The 19,402-nt window shown below is 40.5% G+C and overlaps 1 protein-coding gene and 2 non-coding genes across 10 annotated transcripts in view; all 3 read left to right on the forward strand.

Annotated features, from left to right (window-relative positions):
- Nucleotides 1–19,402, forward strand: part of CNOT1 (CCR4-NOT transcription complex subunit 1) — a 54,809-nt gene that overhangs the window by 26,184 nt on the left and 9,223 nt on the right. For 2 of the 8 annotated variants that reach the window (XM_058845540.1, XM_058845539.1), the window contains exons 18-38: nucleotides 1,114–1,315; nucleotides 1,820–1,966; nucleotides 3,084–3,208; nucleotides 4,015–4,301; nucleotides 5,128–5,206; nucleotides 6,438–6,668; nucleotides 7,762–7,902; nucleotides 8,564–8,743; nucleotides 9,810–9,926; nucleotides 10,328–10,438; nucleotides 11,014–11,091; nucleotides 11,401–11,578; nucleotides 12,074–12,204; nucleotides 12,562–12,858; nucleotides 14,117–14,257; nucleotides 14,351–14,455; nucleotides 15,010–15,129; nucleotides 15,904–16,098; nucleotides 17,766–17,908; nucleotides 18,501–18,609; nucleotides 18,700–18,869. In XM_058845540.1, coding sequence (XP_058701523.1) covers nucleotides 1,114–1,315; nucleotides 1,820–1,966; nucleotides 3,084–3,208; nucleotides 4,015–4,301; nucleotides 5,128–5,206; nucleotides 6,438–6,668; nucleotides 7,762–7,902; nucleotides 8,564–8,743; nucleotides 9,810–9,926; nucleotides 10,328–10,438; nucleotides 11,014–11,091; nucleotides 11,401–11,578; nucleotides 12,074–12,204; nucleotides 12,562–12,858; nucleotides 14,117–14,257; nucleotides 14,351–14,455; nucleotides 15,010–15,129; nucleotides 15,904–16,098; nucleotides 17,766–17,908; nucleotides 18,501–18,609; nucleotides 18,700–18,869 — 3,287 coding nt within the window. The remainder of the gene's footprint in view (nucleotides 1–1,113; nucleotides 1,316–1,819; nucleotides 1,967–3,083; nucleotides 3,209–4,014; nucleotides 4,302–5,127; nucleotides 5,207–6,437; nucleotides 6,669–7,761; nucleotides 7,903–8,563; nucleotides 8,744–9,809; nucleotides 9,927–10,327; nucleotides 10,439–11,013; nucleotides 11,092–11,400; nucleotides 11,579–12,073; nucleotides 12,205–12,561; nucleotides 12,859–14,116; nucleotides 14,258–14,350; nucleotides 14,456–15,009; nucleotides 15,130–15,903; nucleotides 16,099–17,765; nucleotides 17,909–18,500; nucleotides 18,610–18,699; nucleotides 18,870–19,402) is intronic. The other 6 variants (XM_058845545.1, XM_058845541.1, XM_058845546.1 and 3 more) reach the window with 6 other exon arrangements.
- LOC131582853 (small nucleolar RNA SNORA50) lies at nucleotides 76–211 on the forward strand. Its single transcript, XR_009278396.1, has one exon. It is a non-coding gene; the product is annotated as a small nucleolar RNA SNORA50 (small nucleolar RNA).
- Nucleotides 9,245–9,383, forward strand: LOC131582851 (small nucleolar RNA SNORA46). The gene has a single exon (XR_009278394.1). It is a non-coding gene; the product is annotated as a small nucleolar RNA SNORA46 (small nucleolar RNA).

A 19,402-nucleotide genomic window follows, 5' to 3' on the forward strand; every position in this document is an offset into this window, starting at 1 on the left:
CAGATATTTGGTTTATTTAAAATTACTGAGGCTTTTTTTTTAAAGTGCTAAAATTTACTAGGACTTCTGAGAATTAAGCACTGCCTTTGAACCTGATGTGTCTTGTTTGTAGCTTCACGGGCCAAGCCACAGTGCTAGAGCATAAGGACTTGTTATAACTGGGGCTCTTCAGCTCTCAACTGAACTGCTCTTTTAAAAACAAGGTACATTTCAGTTAATCCCTGCCACTCATCATCCCTTCGTCCTCTGGGAGCAACACATTACAGACAGGTTTTGCTTCTAGCAGTTACATTCAATGGCAGATTTTTAAGTGGTGTAAAGTATTTCACATGAAATAGTGGCAATTCAGCATTTAAGAATGACTGAATTGTCAGTAGATTATATAAACTAAATGCAGAGAGTGGTTTTCTTGTGAATTGTTGCTTTATTGAAGTTGCTCATCAGATGTACCAAATATCTTGGCAATCTGCTACAGATAACTCATATGAACAAACAGCAGCAATTTTTAATCTGTAGTCATGTTGTCTTATGGGTAGATAATAGCATTTTCTCCTGTTCCCAGTCAGTTCCTTAACTTACTGCTTTGGCAGACTGTATTGTGCATTCCCTCCTATTCATGAACCAGGTCTTAATGCTTTTTATTGGAGACTACGTTCAGGTATTTAGCTGTGAAAAGTGGGCATAAGAGGGTGCCTCAGACAGTCAAAAATACTCTTTAAGTTTGAAATAGCTTTGTAAGTCTTGAGGTGGGGTCTGAGGTTGAAAACTGCAGAGCATAAACTACTCTAGTACAAAAATCTGCAAGTAGAAGTAAATGCTGCTTATTGCATTTACTGTTGTGTTACAGTTAACTACAGACTATGGAACAATCAGACTTTGTAAAACCTGTGAGAGAATAGAATTTCAGGGGATGGCAAAAGAAAAATAAAAGTGCATTCTATAGACAAACTTATCCTTTGGGGTGATCTGGATGACTTCAGAATTTACAGTAACTATGCAGAAGAGCTTTTCTCAGAAATGTTTTGATACATAGCCGTCTTTGTGCAAAACATGCCAAAAATCATCTGGATTGTGGTTTATGGATGTCTGTATAATCTTCCTTTCTTCCTTCAGATCGACTCGCTTGCAGGAATGGCCTCTCTCAGTTTAGGTGGCTCAGCTGCTCCTCACACCCAGAGCATGCAAGGCTTCCCTCCAAACTTGGGCTCTGCATTCAGTACTCCTCAATCACCAGCAAAAGCATTCCCACCTCTTTCCACCCAAAACCAGACAACCGGTTTCAGTGGCATCGGAGGACTCTCTTCACAGCTTCCAGGTACTGCTGTTGGGGTGGAGTGGTTTGTTTTTGACATGGCACAGCTAAGGCACTTTTATTGCTGTGGTTGGAAATACTGAATGTAACAGCCCACCCCTTAAGGGTGGGTTGGGTGCTTCCTTCCATTTAAGGGTGGGAAGTCACACTGAACAAACAGCTGTGTCATATGGGAGGGAGTTACACTCCGATATAGAGTGAGGAGTCCTCACTTCTGGGTCACTGCTGAAACAGCACTTCAGATTGTTGCAGCTGCAATAGGTAAAAGGTTTGAGTTGAGGATGAGTGTTTTTACAAATATCGCAGCATTGTTTTAGTTTGGGACAGAGACTAAGAACTACTTATGTTAAAACTGCTTGATATTAGACAGCAATGAGGCTATCAAACTCTGACTTCTTGGAAATGGCAAGTGCTAGAAGGAGTGGCAAGTGGGTACTGTGAGGGTGCAACTGAGATGACCAATTACTTGCTTGTTGTAAGTGGTCTTACTGCATGTTTGCTTTTAAGTAGGTGGTCTTACTACGGGTAGCCTGACTGGCATAGGAACTGGAGCCCTGGGCCTTCCTGCTGTGAACAATGACCCATTCGTGCAAAGGAAGCTGAGCACATCTGGACTGAACCAGCCTACATTCCAGCAGAGTAAGATGAAACCTTGTAAGTGGTAGTGTTGTCTGTGGCTGTGAAGTGTGACTGTGGTCTGCAGTTAATGTGTTTCCTTCAGGGGAAGCTTGGATCTGTAGGTGGTAAATGTTAGAAGTGTGTCTCTGGTATTGTTATATTAGTCTGAAAAAGGTGCTTCTAAACTTGTATCTTAAGAGCTTGCCAAGTGGCCTGGGGGGGAAACGTTTGAAAAACCATTAGCATAACAACAGAATGTGTTGTGGATTTGCATGAACAGTGTATTTCTGTCCTTTTTCTGCTGTGCTGTGTTTTGAACAAAAGTGTTGTCTGCTCTTGACAGAGAATTGTATGTGCCAGCTACCAGGGTGTTTTTTGTTTCATTTGTAACAAGGTTAAATCTGGGTAAGGTCCTATTGCGTCAGAGAACTTGACAGGTGAAGTAGTGAAATAGTCTGCAACATTTATATACAAATAAGACAAAAGTTGGTGGGGAAGATAGGAATAATAGTAAGGAATAAAGTTCTTAACACTAAGTCATTATCCTTAACTAATTTATGCCTCTGCAGCATGGTCACAGTGAGATGTTGAAGCAGTCAAATGGTCAGGAAACAGAGCCATAGGCTAAACCTTCCGCATTGCTGTTACGGAGGAGCTGTCAAAGAAGCCATATGCAATAACAGCAAAGTTACCTATCTCTACACATGTACAGTGGAGGTGGCTGTAATCACCATCAGTTTATATTCTGGCTCTTGAACATTCAATATAAACTTATTGGAAGCTCACTGGCTGGCCTGAAAGTTTGTGTGCAAGTTTGTGTGCATGTTAGTGTTGTGTAGCATGCTTTATTCTAGTCTGTTCTGCATTCAGTTATTTAGTTGTCATTTGAGGTTGGCTTGGGATGCACTGGGTTCTCAGAGTAGAGCAGTGTGAGGTTACTTCCATCTTAGGATGCAGTTTTTTTGAATAAATTATAGCATATTGAAACCAGATTTTTAAATAGCAACTCCTGTCTACTGGGAAGGTTAAACATCCTGCTCTTCAGAAGAACTAGCAGTTCTGTATAGATTGGTGGAAGAGTTAAAAAGAACTATATGAAATCCTGATTGTCTGAAGTTGTCGTGAGCATGATACCTGTTCCCTTTTTTAACAGCTGACTTATCTCAGGTGTGGCCAGAGGCTAATCAGCACTTTAGCAAGGAAATAGATGATGAGGCAAACAGCTACTTCCAGCGTATTTACAACCATCCACCACACCCAACCATGTCTGTGGATGAGGTGAGTTCCCTTCTGTAGCAGTTACGGCACCTGTCCAGAGACTTGCAATAAAGTGGATCATAATTATTCCTTCATGTATTAGTTTTAGTGGGAAATAATTAAAGGGTCATGGTAGATGCTTGCAACATTGCTTTTTTACTTGGTTGAAGTTGTTTTCACAGTAAACTTGCAGTTGTTCATTACATTCAGCTTTGACTTCTCTGGACTGAAGATTTCAGATGTCTAATTAGCACTCCTAAAATGTCACTAAGTGGGAAGGATTCAGTGTGGTGTGGAAGCTTTTGTGTTCAAAATAAGTGCTAAAAACTGCTTTTAAATAATCTGTATAAATTATCTTTAATGTATTTGGTTTTAAACTATGTAAAAATGACTACAAGATCCAGATATATGTGTCCCAAGTTCTACCTTCTGAGCTTCTGATAATTATTTTTGTTAGTCTCTATGAGAGTAATTATTGGTCTGATTTACTTACTCTTTGAAGTACTTCAAATTTACTTTAATACATTTGCACAGTTATAAATTATGTAAGACACAACATTAATTTTCATTTTTCCAATTTGAAAGTAACGGAGTAGGCGGTCACAAAAAAGTTTTGTGTGAAGACAGTCACTTAAAAGAGAACTTAATTCTGAAGAGGAAGCTGGTTGTAGTGATGTAGTGTCTGTCTGCTGGCTAAAATGAAGCAGTTACTTTGTGGTTGTGGTAGCACAATGTACCTTAGTAGTTGGAAACAGTCATGAAACATGACCATGGGAAAGTCTGAAATAAAACAAATCTGTTGGTAACAATTTCCAATTTCTTTGCAGGTCTTGGAAATGCTACAGAGGTTTAAGGACTCCAACATTAAACGGGAACGAGAAGTGTTTAACTGTATGCTGAGGAACTTGTTTGAGGAATATCGTTTCTTTCCCCAGTACCCAGATAAAGAGCTGCACATAACAGCCTGTCTCTTCGGGGGCATCATAGAGAAAGGACTGGTTACTTATATGGCATTGGGCTTGGCCCTGCGCTATGTTCTTGAAGCCTTACGAAAGCCTTTTGCATCCAAAATGTACTATTTTGGTATTGCTGCACTAGATAGATTTAAAAATAGGTGAGTGTGAGATTTGTTATACTTCTAGTAGTGCCTGTATTGTCTTGTGAACCTTGGACTTGCTCTAATGCTGCAGTTCGAGATTGCACATCTCAATTTTGGGATTTCTTCAAAGATACACTGACTTGAAACAAAATGTAAATGTGCCAGTTAAAGGGTAACCTTTCTCGATAAAAATGTTCAGTGTGATACCTGTATAAATGTGGGACAAACTGAGATGCTGAAGCTACATAGACTATAAAAATCAGTCAAGTGTCGAGTTAGATGAATGGGGTGAATGTAATTATGCTTCACAGGTGCTTTACAGTGGAGTGCCATTTACATTGTTCATTAGTAAAGGACTGACTGGGAGCTAAGCTCTAGAACTTTGCTTTTACACCAAAAACTATTGCTAAATGATCTCAGAAAAAGTTAGTTTCTCAAAACTTCTAATGAATTGCAGATAGAGAAGATTCTGGGTGTAAGGTGTGCTCTGGTTTACTGTTTAAAATGCACTGAGCCAGACTACAAATTACTTATACAGTATCTGGTTGCAAACATTCAATATAAATACAGTTGTGTACTAGGTCAGAAGTATAGAGATATAGGAAAAGATGAGTTGCTTTGAATAAATCTTGTGCTTTAATGTTAAATTAATTCCTTTTAAATAGATTTTGCAAGAAAAATATTTTGTAGGAAATGCTTTGTTTACAGCACAGCTGCTGTAAGGAGTCCAGAAGTAATTCTGTGGTGCAGTATGGGAATGACATACCTGATATTTGTTTCTGTCTAATACTGTTTCTGATGTGGGCTTATGCTTCTAACTAATGCATGTTTTGTCTGACAGATTGAAGGACTATCCCCAGTATTGTCAGCACTTGGCTTCTATTAGTCACTTTATACAGTTCCCACATCATTTACAGGAGGTGAGTGTGTCTGTAAGCAACACTAACTTTCTGTGATGTTAAATTCTTTAGAGCAAATTTCTTTTTTCCTTTGGAAAAGCAGTCTCATCTGTGGTGATTTTAGACCATGTACATCCACAGAACCGAATGCCTTTTCTTGAAGATTTTTCCTCTGGGATAGGGTAGGCATGTGAAGGTGCCTTTCCTGCTTACATAAATCTGTTTGGGTTGTTTATGTTGAAATAGCTACCTGAATATAACTGCATGATCAACCAATGTACATCATGCATGAAGGTTTTAAAGTGTCTCAGTGGATTCATATTCCAGTCCCTTAAAGATCTGGAATTTAAGTCTAAAACAGAGGTCATTCAGCTGGGTTTATACAGTTTCATACTTAGACCTGATAAAATAATCCAGGAAAAATTTCTTTGCTAAAGTTCTGATGAGAGCTGTGTGAATACCTTGTTGTCCAAAACAGTGCTCATCACATGGTGTCTGCCTTGAATATGCTTTTATTGTTAGAAATACAGAAAAACTAATCCCAGTGGCAGGGATTAAGAGCATGAGCTAAAGAAGGAAAAACATTCAACTCTACCATAAGGTAGAGGCTCACACATGAAGCTGCAAAGTCCAGTAGCAGTCTTGGTTTCACTAACAGCTTTCAGACTGTACCCCTTAAATGACAGCCTGATGTTTGCAGTTTCTGGGGAAATGTATAGCAGTAGGGAGGAAACTCATTTTCCTATGGAACTGTTTCAGAAGATGTAATATCTAAAAGTTGGCTATTTCTGAGCTGTGGTTTTTCTTATTAATGATGAGCTTCAGACTATTCTATCTAGCTGTTGGAGTCCTTGCAGAAGACTTCTTACCTCTTTGTAGACTGCTACAAAGATATTCACACATTGCTCTTAGGCTCTTTCTTGTTTGTTCTGCTGTTCTAGGCCTGGAGGGAGAGAGGTGGAGTTTTTTAGGTAGTGCTCTGTAAAATACTAAGCATGTTAGGTCTTGTGATGCTTGACATCAACTTGTTGAGGCCAGAGGCAGAGCTTGAGGCTCCTTTGCCTTAAAGTCCCTAGTGACAAGATGTGCTTTATCAGGATATACAGCTGTATTTACAGATTCCTTTATGGCAAGACTGTCAAATATTTTAATGATTGTTGGCAAACCTTTATACAGTGCTCATGCTAAAAATCAGCCTATAGTTCTGTTGCTGCATATGAAATTATTTATGTTCTTGTTCACCCTATTTTAGTACATAGAATATGGACAGCAATCCAGAGATCCTCCTGTGAAGATGCAGGGTTCAATCACCACCCCTGGAAGTATTGCACTTGCCCAGGCTCAGGCCCAGGCCCAGGTTCCAGCAAAAGCTCCTCTTGCTGGCCAAGTCAGCACTATAGTGACCACCTCAACCACCACCACCGTTGCAAAAACCATTACAATCACCCGACCAACTGGAGTCAGCTTCAAGAAAGATGTGCCGGTGAGCATTGTGTCACTGTGCTCTTCCCAGAGGGACAAATGCTGCTCTGGACTGAGTACATGCAGACAGAATCTGTTTTAATTTGTGTACTACAGATTTTCAAGCTGTGATCTTTATTTTAGATTTAAAGCATGAAACCTTTTAAAATACGGCAAACATTTTTGTAGAGAGAAGGCATTTTTCATCATCAAACTACCCAATTACTTTGAGGTCAAGTTGAAATGTGTAATTATCCTAGACAATTACAGAACCATCATTTCTGCTAATGACTTGCAACAGGACTCTTAAAATAGTTGGTAGCTGCTATTCTGCTTGGGACTTCAAAACACTTAGTGCACACATCTGACCTCACAGTTTCAACTGCGTTAGGTTTTTCACATCTTTGGCCTCTTGTGTAAAAACTCTGAACTGCTTGTCAGAGTTACTACAGGGGTGGCAGATAGATAGAATTGGCTATTGCACAGAAAGTTTTGGGGCACACTTGGTCCCATGTGGAGGTCAAGGATGGGCAGTGCTATTCTGTATGATGGCTGATGGAAACTCCTGTCAGGATTGCTACTTAAAACTGCATCACCTTTTCCCTTAATTGCAATGTACCAGGTCCTAAAACACTGGGGTCCAGACCTGCACCTGTAGAGACCAGGGTCACATTCTTTTTACTTCATCTGGCATCTCAGAGTGAGAACCTGGTCTCAGAATGAACGTCTGGGGTTTCTCCTTCCCAAATCAGCACTGAAGTGCTCCTGGAGACTCCCTGCTGTGTTAAGTGCTGCTCACTATTGTGTTGTGATTTTTCTCCAAGCTATAATTGTACAAAGGCCTAAAGGCCTAAAGGGTGCCATTGTAGGGACACTTATTATATGTGCATGTAGAGGCTTTTTCTGCAGCAGCATTCTTCTTCTGAGTATTGATCATCATTTTTAGAATAAAAAAATCACTTGGCTCCTTCAGAGTGCTGCTGAAAATGCATCTGAAACAGCAGATGTCCCCTGATAAAGCTTCGTTCTATTTCTGCTTGACAAAACAGAGCAGAAGTTTCTTTTGATGTCACCTCTAGGTATTGTTTATGCTTAACTTCTTGTTCTCCCTCCAGCCTTCCATTAATACTACCAACATTGATACGCTGTTAGTAGCAACAGATCAAACAGAGAGAATTGTGGAACCTCCAGAGAATGTCCAGGAAAAAATTGCTTTCATCTTCAATAATCTGTCTCAGTCAAATATGACACAGAAGGCAAGTATGAAAGAATGCTAGTAAAAATAATTTTTATACTCTTCATTCTTTTTTTATATATTCATTTTTAAGTGTGGGCTGATGATACTTCTACAAAATTCTAACTTGAAAAACTTTAGGAGGGAAGCACACTGTAAAGAAATCATAGTTTCCAGCACTCTCTGCTTATTAAGCATCTTTGGAGAGAAAATTTTCCAGGGAGAGGAGAGATGGGTAAAAGATACTGGTTCTTAATCTTAAATAAGTATTCACATCATAAATGGATTGGGTACCATTAAACATTGCAAGATTAAGCTCTGGTATTTCAATCAGAAATTAAGGGAATTTTTCTGAAGTTGAGGTGTGTAGTCATGCTGCCATCTGTGCTGTTGTCTTGTGGATGAATGGCTTGAACTTGTAAGGTCACAACGTTTATTTCCAGTTTTCTGGTAAAAAGCTGGGAAGTGAAGGAGAAGTGAATTGTTATGCCTTGCTGATTTCATGATTGAGTCCTTACTAACGAGACACTGATTTCAAATATTTCTTTTTTTGTAGAAAAACAATCTTAGTGTTAGAAGCAATTGACTGACCATGAACTGTGTGTTGATCAGAGCTGACCCAGAAGGTTTTGATTATTTTCTCATCTGTTTTGTGGTGTGCTTTGTCTTTGGTTTGAGCACAGGTGGAAGAATTGAAGGAAACTGTGAAAGAAGAGTTCATGCCTTGGGTATCACAGTATCTGGTGATGAAAAGAGTCAGTATTGAGCCTAACTTTCACAGCTTATATTCAAACTTTCTAGACACACTTAAGAATCCAGAGTTTAATAAAATGGTTCTGAATGAAACCTACAGAAATATCAAGGTGAGTAGTTCAAGTTTTCTAAAGGCAGCACAGGTGTGTGCTGTTCTTCTCATGCTATTTGTTTGTATGATGCTGATCCTCAAATATAGATTATCATTCAAAAATCTACTTTCTAGCTTACCAGTAAACTTACAGGTTATCTTTGGGAGTACTAGGATTCTTTTCAGTTAGGAACGTATGAAAGACTTAAGTTGTGTAACAGGAGGGCAAATTTGCATTTGAATTCATTTATGTAGGTGGACTTCAAATTTGTGTGAGGTTTGCAAATTATAACCCAGGGGAAAGTTGCTTGTGGTCTAGTTGTTTTCTGTGCCAGAAAGTACAAAGATAGAAAACCACACTCTGCTCTTCTGGCCCAAGAGGAATAGTGGGGAAAGGGTGTGTTTAGAAAACAGGGGTGTAAAAGACAAAAATCTTATTGGAGGGCCAAGATAATGTGGACGGAGAGGAGGAAGCAGTAGCCCAGAAGTGATGACCAGATGAAAAAAAGTTTGTCAAGAAAGCACTATTTTTAAACCTGTTGGTGGAATATCCTGACCACCATGGGTTACGCTATAGTGCAAAAGCATCTCCTGACTCTTGAGAGCACAGCTGACCTTGCTCTGTTCAGCTGCTGCTCCTCTGAAGTTAAGGAACAGAACTAACAGCAGAATACTTGTTTTATGATTTATGACATGATTTAGATTTTGACATGACAAAGAGTTGGTTTCCCTGGAAGGTTAAACTGTAGCCTTCAGGTCTGTGGTGCAGCATTAAGAGGAAGCACAAGTTACACTCAGCTATGGGAGTAGTTTTAACAGTCTCAACAGAGTAAATGGTAAGGTGTGGGAAAGTGTAATCCTCTTTTGTTGATCCTTTTAAAGAAAGGAATTTTGTAGTCATTACAGTGCAGATTTACAGGGTGCTGCCTTGAAGTGAAAGCTGTTCAAGTATCTCTGTAATGTGACTGAAGCTCAGAACTTAACGTTCCAAAACTTTGCCTTTATACAGATCAGCTGTTGGATTTGGTTTGGAGTCTGGTTATCTTCTGCTTATTGCTCAAGATTCTTTTTTTTTTCTTTGTTAGGTGCTATTGACATCAGATAAAGCTGCAGCCAACTTCTCGGACCGTTCCTTGTTAAAGAACCTTGGTCACTGGCTGGGAATGATAACAATGGCTAAAAATAAGCCCATCTTGCACACGGTGAGCTTATGTGTTTACAGATTTCCTTGGCATGAATCGGTATGTTCTTATGCTGTAACATAGGCTATTTGGGAAATCTTAGCACCTTTCTGGTGCCTCTTTCACTTGCCAAGTACGAAATATGACTCTGGAGTTGTTTATTTAACGCTTCTAAATGGCTTTTTTATATCAGAAGTAACTAAGTAGCTAAATTTGTTTTGACAAAAGCTTGTTAATCCATGTAAGAATGTGGCTGTGTAAATCTTTGTTCAAAGAGTAACTGCTGCTTAGCAGTCTGTAAAATTCAAAGGCTATTTTGACTCAGCCTTGCCTGTATCTGAAAAGGAAGCAGTGTATTAGTGGAACTGTGCAGTGTGTTTGCTGTTTGCTCCACTCTCATTCCCACTTCAATTGTTTTTCAGGATTTGGATGTGAAGTCACTACTACTGGAAGCTTATGTTAAGGGACAGCAGGAATTGCTTTATGTAGTGCCATTTGTTGCCAAAGTCTTAGAATCCAGTGTCAGGAGTGTGGTAAGTGTCTTTGTAGAGACAGAGTTATTGCTCAAATGGCAAAACATTGCAGGAAGTGATCAGCTTTTGTAACAAAGTGAAAACTGATTGAATTCTGTGGAGAGAAAGAAAAGGGATGTAAAAGCATAAAGTGAAGGAGTTTTGTTTGGAGGGGAAGTACATGGCCATGCATTTTTGCAGCATAAATAGATGGTGTTAACTGAAATGTAATGTGGTATCCCTAAACAGAACTCTGTTGAGAAATGGAAGGATGCCATTGAAGAGGTTCTAGGATGTATTTTATTTCTCCCACCCAGTTTGATCCTGATCAGCCTGTAAGTTCTGCTTGATGTAGAACTGATCTTTCAAGAATGACTAGGTCATTGTGTTTCCAGTTTTTCACTTAGGTTCCTAATGTATTTCCAGTTATACTGAATTACTGAAATAATTATTACTAAAATACTAAATTCAGCTCTAACCACAGGTGTACAAAGGTTTCCATAGCTGTATGCACACATAGCTGCTTGTGTTTAAACATTTCCAGTCATAAATTAACTAGATGATTCTGTAATACTGCTCTCTTCTTTCTCTTGTAGGTCTTCAGGCCTCCAAACCCATGGACAATGGCCATTATGAATGTTTTAGCTGAGCTGCATCAGGAACATGATCTAAAAGTAAATATCCGGATTTTTTCTGTACCTTGAGTGTAAGGTTTTGACATATTAGTCAAGAAGGGTGTTGTGAAGGACCAAGCAGTCCTTCTCACTGCTTTAGCAGGGGGCAATTGCTTGGGCATTGCTTAATTTGGTAGAACTTGGATGAAACTCTTCTCCATGAGGTTGGCATCAAAACAGTTGCCTAATCCTCAGTTATTAGTCTCTGAAAGGGGTGGGATTAGAATGGGGAGCTTGGGAGTCAAGTGGCTCAGTAGATGTTTTGGGTATTTTCCTTGTGATGTGACCTAAACTAGAGCTGTTTTGCAGTTGAATCTGAAGTTTGAGATTGAGGTGCTCTGCAAGAATCTTGCACTAGACATTAATGAGCTGAAACCTGGAAGTCTTCTGAAAGATAAAGATCGTCTGAAAAATCTGGATGAGCAGTTGTCTGCTCCAAAGAAGGATGTGAAGCAGCCAGAAGAACTACCACCCATCACAACAACTAGTAAGTACATCTCACAGAATCCAGTACTGCACTGTTTAACTAAGACAGGTTTTGCTATCGCAAAAAAAAAAAAAAAACCAAAAAACCAAGCTACATATGGTATTGTAACATATCTGAGAGCTTGGGAGCACTTGGGTAGTTTTGTAAGAAATAGGTGTACAGTTTGGAGATGGGAAGGGAATGGAAGCCATCATGAGGACTAATTCTGTATTATGTGTGTGTAGCTACTCCTTAGAGTCCCCCCTATTAACAATACAGTGAGTTCTAAAACTATCATAATAAACAGCTCTCTTGAAATGTACTGAAGCTACTTTGGAACTAATCATTAGGCAAATGGAGAATGAAAGTTGCTTGGTAAGTTTAGGAGGCTTCGTGATCAAATTGCAAAGCTTTTGTTTCTTGGTTGCTTCCTGGTTTAAATAAGAATTGTATACCTGTTTTATAAGCAGTTGCTTTTCACCAGTGTCTCTATACAAACCTACTTATGTTCTCCAGCTGCTTCTACAACTCCAGCTACCAGCACCACATGTACAGCCACGGTTCCTCCACAGCCCCAGTACAGTTATCACGACATCAACGTCTATTCTTTAGGAGGGCTGGCTCCACACATTACCTTAAATCCAACGGTAAGTTTTAGAGCTGATTTAGTTTGCTAAAAGAATTCTTACAGCCAGGGTTGATGCAGATCTCAGCTGGTGGGAACTATCAGGACTTAAGTAAAAAAGGAGCCTCTGTGCTTCTTTTGTCCAGTCAGCAGCTCACCTCTGAAGTCAATCTTTGCATTGTTACTCAGCTGCAACTTGGTTAGAAAAACAATAATTTGTCCCAGTTTCAGATTTACCAAATACTGTAATAGCTTCATGGGGAATATGGGAGTACTGCACAAGCTGTGACAGTGCACTTGTAAGTCATTCAGAAAATGTGTCTAGGGTAGGTGGGATTCCAGTGCACTTTATTCTCTCACCTTTCCTAATCCCGTGCAGATTCCGCTGTTCCAAGCCCACCCGCAGCTGAAGCAGTGTGTGCGGCAGGCGATCGAGCGCGCAGTGCAAGACCTTGTCCACCCCGTGGTTGACAGATCCATCAAGATTGCCATGACGACCTGTGAGCAGATAGTCAGGAAGGACTTCGCTCTGGATTCGGAGGAGTCACGGATGCGTGTGGCTGCTCACCACATGATGCGGAACCTGACTGCTGGGATGGCCATGATTACCTGCAGGGAACCTTTGCTGATGAGCATAGCTACCAACTTGAAAAATAGCTTTGCTACTGCACTGAGGGTAGGAGCCCCATCATTTGTAGTCAATTTATGGGACTGTAGGCATCCAGCATTAGTAAATCACTTCTCCACAGTATAGACTTGTTAATTAATTTTGCAGCTTAACTACCATGGGGTGTTAACATTCATGGGGATGAATTCACTGGGTAAAAGTTTCATGACTCTTGTGGATTTACAGTGGGAAAAAGTGTGTTGTGATTCCAGGTCAAACACTTAAACTGAGATGGTAGATCTTTCTAAATGACACACGAACTTCCTGACTATCTTTTTATTTCACCCCAGTTGTTCTCTCCAGTTTAATCACATGATAGAAGCCTTGGAGGCTTGAACTTTCTGCAGGGTTTGAGGCAGAAAAGCTGAAGCGGGGAGGTCTGAATTGATTTTGGTGATATCTTGGATTGTTTCAGCATGCATGCTTCAGGCAGATTTCAAGACACAGCTGTACTTTCAGCAATTAGAAATTAATCAGTTTTTTTAATCCCTGAAGACATATGACATTGGTACAAATCCAGTTTTAATCCAAGGAAGCTTTTTAAGGGATAATTGTAGAAAACATTTTGTTGCAGAAAAGGCTCTGTATGAGTCATCTCAAAATTCTTATCTGGTGTATTTTTATGAAGTGGTTTAACAGAAATAGTGTAATTTTTAGGAATTAATGGAAGAGCTCTTAGCCGACAAGGAAGTCCAAATAGATGGGACAGGCTGCCTTTATAGATGCATTCCATTTCTAGTGGAAATTGCTGCTCTGCACCCTGGAAAATAAGTGCATCTGTTTAGGGCTCTCATAAAGCAGACCGAGAAGGAAGAAAATCTGATTCCGTATCAGAAAAGGAACCCACTGAAGAAGGCTTAGGACTGCTGTTTTGCACTGTTAGTACTGCACCTTTATATCTTCCAGTTGTAACCTAGGAAGTAGGAAAACTTCTACTGTGATGCAAAGCCTTCCCTGAATTAGCATCACTCTGTCTGTCTAAAGCAGGCCTTTATTTCTGTGCCCTGGAGATGGGTAGGTGGAGAAGATGGAGAACTCCTGCTGTTTTGTTCCTTGTTGAAAGTCTTTACTGTCGTCTTGCCTACATGTTTTATTCAAAGCTATGCAAAATTAAATTTAATATTGTATATTCTATGGGAAGGGACTGTGGTCCTAAGAGCATTCTTTTTTATTGCTGATGTTCTGTACAAGCAGCGGTGCAGATTTTAAGGTTAGTAATATACAGGGAAATTTTGCATCCTTCACTGATTATTGTGATTTTCAATAGGCAGCCTCCCCACAGCAGAGGGACATGATGGAGCAGGCAGCTGCCCAGTTAGCACAGGATAACTGTGAGCTTGCCTGCTGCTTTATCCAGAAGACAGCTGTGGAAAAGGCAGGCCCTGAGATGGACAAGAGGCTCGCAACTGTAAGTATGGGCTGTCTTTTAGAAGTATTCTGTGTGCTTATACACATCCAGATGGGTGTCGGAAATGCAGTGTGGTGTTTGTGTTTTTCCCAGGAATTTGAGCTCAGAAAGCATGCTAGGCAAGAGGGGCGTCGCTACTGCGATCCTGTTGTGTTAACGTACCAGGCTGAGCGGATGCCAGAGCAGATCAGGTTAAAGGTGAGCTCTGTTCAGATGCTGCTCCTCTCTCCCTCCTGATAAGGAAAAGTGGATGGCACAGCATCAGCTGAGTAATCATATATTGTTAGTCTAGCCTAACAGCGCAGCTGCTGTTATCTTGATTAGTATGGAAACACATAAATATGTTATTCTAAAATGAGTGTTTAGATCATTTTCTCAATTCCTTGAGTCTCTATTCTGTGCATTTCCTCTCATTGAAAGATGGCTCGTCTGTTTTGTTGTCTTTATATTTTATTTTCTTTTGTCTCCTTTTTATTTTCTTCCTTTAAAGGATGTACCGTATGCTTTCCACAGAGCATTTCTCAGTATTCAGTTATTTCTGTTTCTGGGAATGTGAGTTTCACTTCTAAAGCAAAATCCCCCTGTTAGGAGGTGTGGCAGGAGAGATAGGACCTCCGTGCAGAGCAGCTGAAGCCTACTTGATGTCTAGGCCTCTCTGTTTAAGAGTAGCTACCTATTACACAAGCTGCCCTCATTTTGTACTGGCTCAGTGCTTATCAATGAATTAAATGCCTGTTCTTTTCATTGCAAAGGTTGGAGGTGTGGACCCAAAACAGCTGGCTGTTTATGAAGAGTTTGCACGCAATGTCCCTGGCTTCTTGCCCACCAATGACTTAACTCAGCCTACAGGATTCTTGGCTCAGCCTATGAAGGTAGAGGTTTCTGAATTAATCAGCTTGAGAGTACTACAGCAGTTTTAGAGACTGTTGCAGAGCCTGTGTTTTTGCTCGAAGGATTCATAAAGGTCAAATGTATTGCTTGGGGACAGTGGTAGAAAAAATACATATGTTCTAAAGACAAAGTAATTGCAGCATAAAACTTCCATCCAGTCTTAGGGATTTGTAAACCAAATTGGGACAAATTCTGCAAGTTAGGGTTACTACATGTAGTTTTAGTTGCAGTGAAGCATTTTATTCAAATCTCAGGTTACTTTTGCAGGAAGGTCATGGATGGCAAGCCTGAATTTTAAAATAATTAACATGTTTTTGTATGCATACATAAGGCTTAACTGACAGAACAAGGGGGATTGGCTTCAAACTGTAAGAGGACAGGTTTAGATTAGATGTGAGGAGGAACTTCTTCCCTGTGAGGGTGGTGAGGCGCTGGAAGAGGTTATCTGAAGAAGCTTATCCCTGAGGTGGCTTTAAGCAACCTGCTCTAGTGGAAGATGTCCCTGCCCATGGCAGGGCAGTTGGAACAAAATAGTCTTTAAGGTCCTTCCAACCCAAACCGTTCTGTGATTCTGACTGATAGAATTATGTGCTGGTTTTTTTCACAGCTTAATTTGCTCATATGTATGTAAACCACAGCACTATAGAAGTCTAAATTCTGAATGTTATAATTTCTGAAGGAGAGACAGTCAATCAGTATTTGAGTGTCACAAATGCAGTCCTTGCAAAAATCATTGATTCTCACTTTCTCTTAAGCAGCAAGCTTGGGCTACAGATGATGTAGCACAAATTTATGACAAATGTATGACAGAACTGGAGCAGCACCTGCAGTCCATTCCACACACCCTGGCCATGAATCCTCAAGTTCAAGCGCTGCGAAGCCTCTTGGAGGCGGTGGTAGTGGCTCGGAACTCCCGGGATGCTATTGCTGCACTTGGACTACTGCAGAAGGTGAGTGTTGACAACTCATCTTTGTAACAACTTGCTTAGAGTTTTTTACTCACCTGGCTCATGGATTGTCTTGCTGGCGACCTTTTTTCTTCATGCATCTTGTGGAACTTGCTCGGTGGACAGTACTGAACTGCTGTCTTCGGAAATCCAATAAATAAGATTGGGAGGAAGCCATTGTATTCACTTAGGGTATTGTACACATGGTGTCAAGACTGCTTTGGAAGAAGCAGGTGTACAGAATTATGGGACTTAGTTTTGTTCAGATATGGCAAGTAGAGATCTGTTGCAGTCCAGAGTGGTCTGATTTCAAGATAATTTGGAGGCTAAAAAGGTGTTTGAACTGCCCTTGTAGATAGATAGTATTGAGCATAGTATTTTGCAGTAACTGATAAATGACTATGCATGGTGGGTTGACCCTGGCCAGCTGCCCAACATCCATCCAGCTGCTTCCTCTTTCTGCTTTTCTGCAGGACACAGAAAACACGGGAAGACTAGATGACATTTGTTCAGATTATGACAATTTAATAGGGAAGGTAAAGGCCATGTGCACAAATGTAACTAAAATCTCTACTGTCCATCAGCAGGGAGATGTCCAGCTACACCTTGCAAAGCAGGGCTTCAGCATATGTCACATTTCCATGGAAAGACAAACATCAAAACCATTTTCATCCTCCAATCCTTTTTCATCCTCCTTTCCCTGAGCTTTTATTGCTGAACATGATGTCGTACGGTATAGGACATCCCTTTATTCAATCTGGGTCAGCTGTCCTGGCTGTGTTGCTTCCCAGCCTCTTGTCCATCCCCAGCCTACCCACTGGTGAGGGAGGCAGAGTGGGAAAGAAAAAGCCTTGATCCTGTGCTAGTGCTGCTCGGCAACTGGCAAAACTGTGGTGTGTTGTCAACACTGTTCCAGCACAGATCCAAAGCACAGCACGATATGGGCTGCTATAAAGCAAATTAACTCCATCCCAGCCAGAATTTGTAGGCTGTACCAGTGGGAAGTGTTGCAGTGAGCTCTGAGCTGAGCTGGCATCAGTGCCTATGTAGTAGTGTAGAACAAGTGACAGACAGAGAGAAAAATCCACTTGAGAATAGTGTGAGGATACTGAGCTGTTTGCATGAGGATCCAAGAACAGTGCCAAAACAAAAGTAACCGAAACCTGGAGGGAGACTCTTCATCTGCTAGTGCTTTTACCTATTAAAGGATCCAATCCTGACTAGGACTTGACCAGATAAATTCTGTTGCCTGTGTAAAACCCGTCCTCCATTTGCTGTAGACTAACACAGTAAGGAAGCTGCTCATTTACCTCTGGCAGGTTCTGTAAATATTTTCCGAGGTAGTTTTCCATGCATATGCAGAATTGCTTGAGGTGGTATTGACTTAGGGAAGCTGCAGCACAAACTAACACGGTCTGTTCGGTATTTGGTGCACATACAAAGCTAGTTGGGCATAGAGAGACCTGTAGGTTTGTTTGGTATCATAGCTGTGTACAGTGCATGTATAGATACCATAGTGGCTGGTAAAATCTCAGTCTTACCAAACCGTCAGCACAATTACTAAATTGATTTTTTCATGTCTTCTGGTGATAACTTTTGCTGATGTAATTTTCAGAAGATTTGGAAGAGGACTTGTTTTTTCCTCTGCTAACAGGTTGCATCTGTTCTAGGCTGTAGAGGGCTTGCTGGATGCCACCAGTGGGGCTGACGCTGACCTCCTGCTCCGCTACCGTGAGTGTCACCTGCTGGTGCTGAAGGCTCTGCAGGACGGTCGTGCCTATGGATCTCCGTGGTGTAACAAACAAATCACTAGGTCAGTTACAAGACAATAAGAATACTGATGTAGCTTTGACCATCTTTTGGGAGTTCCTGTGTTACTCTGAATTCCCTGCCTGTTAATATTTTGCTGCAATTTGGACAGACAAAAACCCAGCTTTTTTTGTCAAAATTTACTAGTTCTTCTGATAATGCTGATTCATCCCAGAATATGATCGGAATCTTTAATGGAATTAAGCATTAGAGCATGGTCTGGTTTTTTTTTTCCCCCCTCATTTTGCAGAGAGTATTTCTGTATGCTGTCACAAACAATGTGACATGGCATATGCCTGTAGCAGAAGCTTCAGCTAGGCAGACCTGCCAGTTCCTCTTTGGAAGAGAAGCTTCTTATGCTGAATAAACTGAAGCTCTTGAAGAGCTCTTGTGACCAGTTGTGCAGGGCAATAGATGCTTGAGTCTGACAGTTCTGAACTTAAACATTACCTTAGAGAATGTTCTAGAAGAGGCTTCTTTTGTAGCTGGATAGTGAATCACAGTGAATGTCACTGTTTCTGAACTAGTAGATTTGAGTTGCTTCACTTAAACTATGTTGTTGAAATACACTTTCTATAAGAAGTCAAATTCTTCAGGTGCCTGATTGAATGCAGAGACGAGTACAAATACAATGTGGAAGCTGTGGAGCTGCTAATCCGCAATCACCTTGTTAACATGCAGCAGTATGACCTTCACTTGGCTCAGGTAAAGAGAACCTGCACTTTCAAAGGAGGAGGGATGCACTCAGTCCACTGTAAGATCTGTGGTTGATCTTTGTCTTTTTCACATTGACAGTCCATGGAGAATGGCTTGAACTACATGGCTGTGGCATTTGCCATGCAGTTGGTAAAGATCTTGTTGGTGGATGAGAGAAGTGTTGCCCATGTAACAGAAGCAGATCTGTTTCACACTATTGAGACACTCATGAGAATTAATGCTCATTCCAGAGGAAACGCCCCGGAAGGGTGAGACTATAGTATTGTGCAATATATTACTTTTTTGTGCTCATTTATGTTTTACATATTATATAGGCAATAACTCATATAATTCAGTCATATAGCTTTAAACTTCCCCTAAGGCTGCAGTCCTTTCTTAGTTTCAACTGTCACTCTAGTGTAAGTGTTCTCATCCTAGTCAAAATAGAGGCAGCTGCTGCAGGATGTGAAACTGAATGCTTAAGCAAGAAAATCTCTCCATGCACTATGCTCCAAAATCCTGTGGAACTGTGAGAAACTTGTTTGAATTCCTGCTTTATCTCAAATTCATGCAATATTATTGCCTGTTTAATTCATATATATATATATATATATATGTATGTATGTATGTTAATTTGTTAATCACAAACAATCCAATTGGACAGTCATTTCTATTTAGAGCTTACCGAGCAATCCTCCATCAGTCTCACATGGCTTATGGTATCCACCAGCAAACTGCCCAAACCATTTGGGTAGCAAATGTTGCCTCAGCACCTGGAAATACCTGTGGGACTTACAGGCCT

The sequence above is a fragment of the Poecile atricapillus genome, chromosome 10 (assembly GCF_030490865.1).
Source record: "Poecile atricapillus isolate bPoeAtr1 chromosome 10, bPoeAtr1.hap1, whole genome shotgun sequence".
In the NCBI taxonomy this organism is placed as follows: Eukaryota; Metazoa; Chordata; class Aves; order Passeriformes; family Paridae; genus Poecile; species Poecile atricapillus.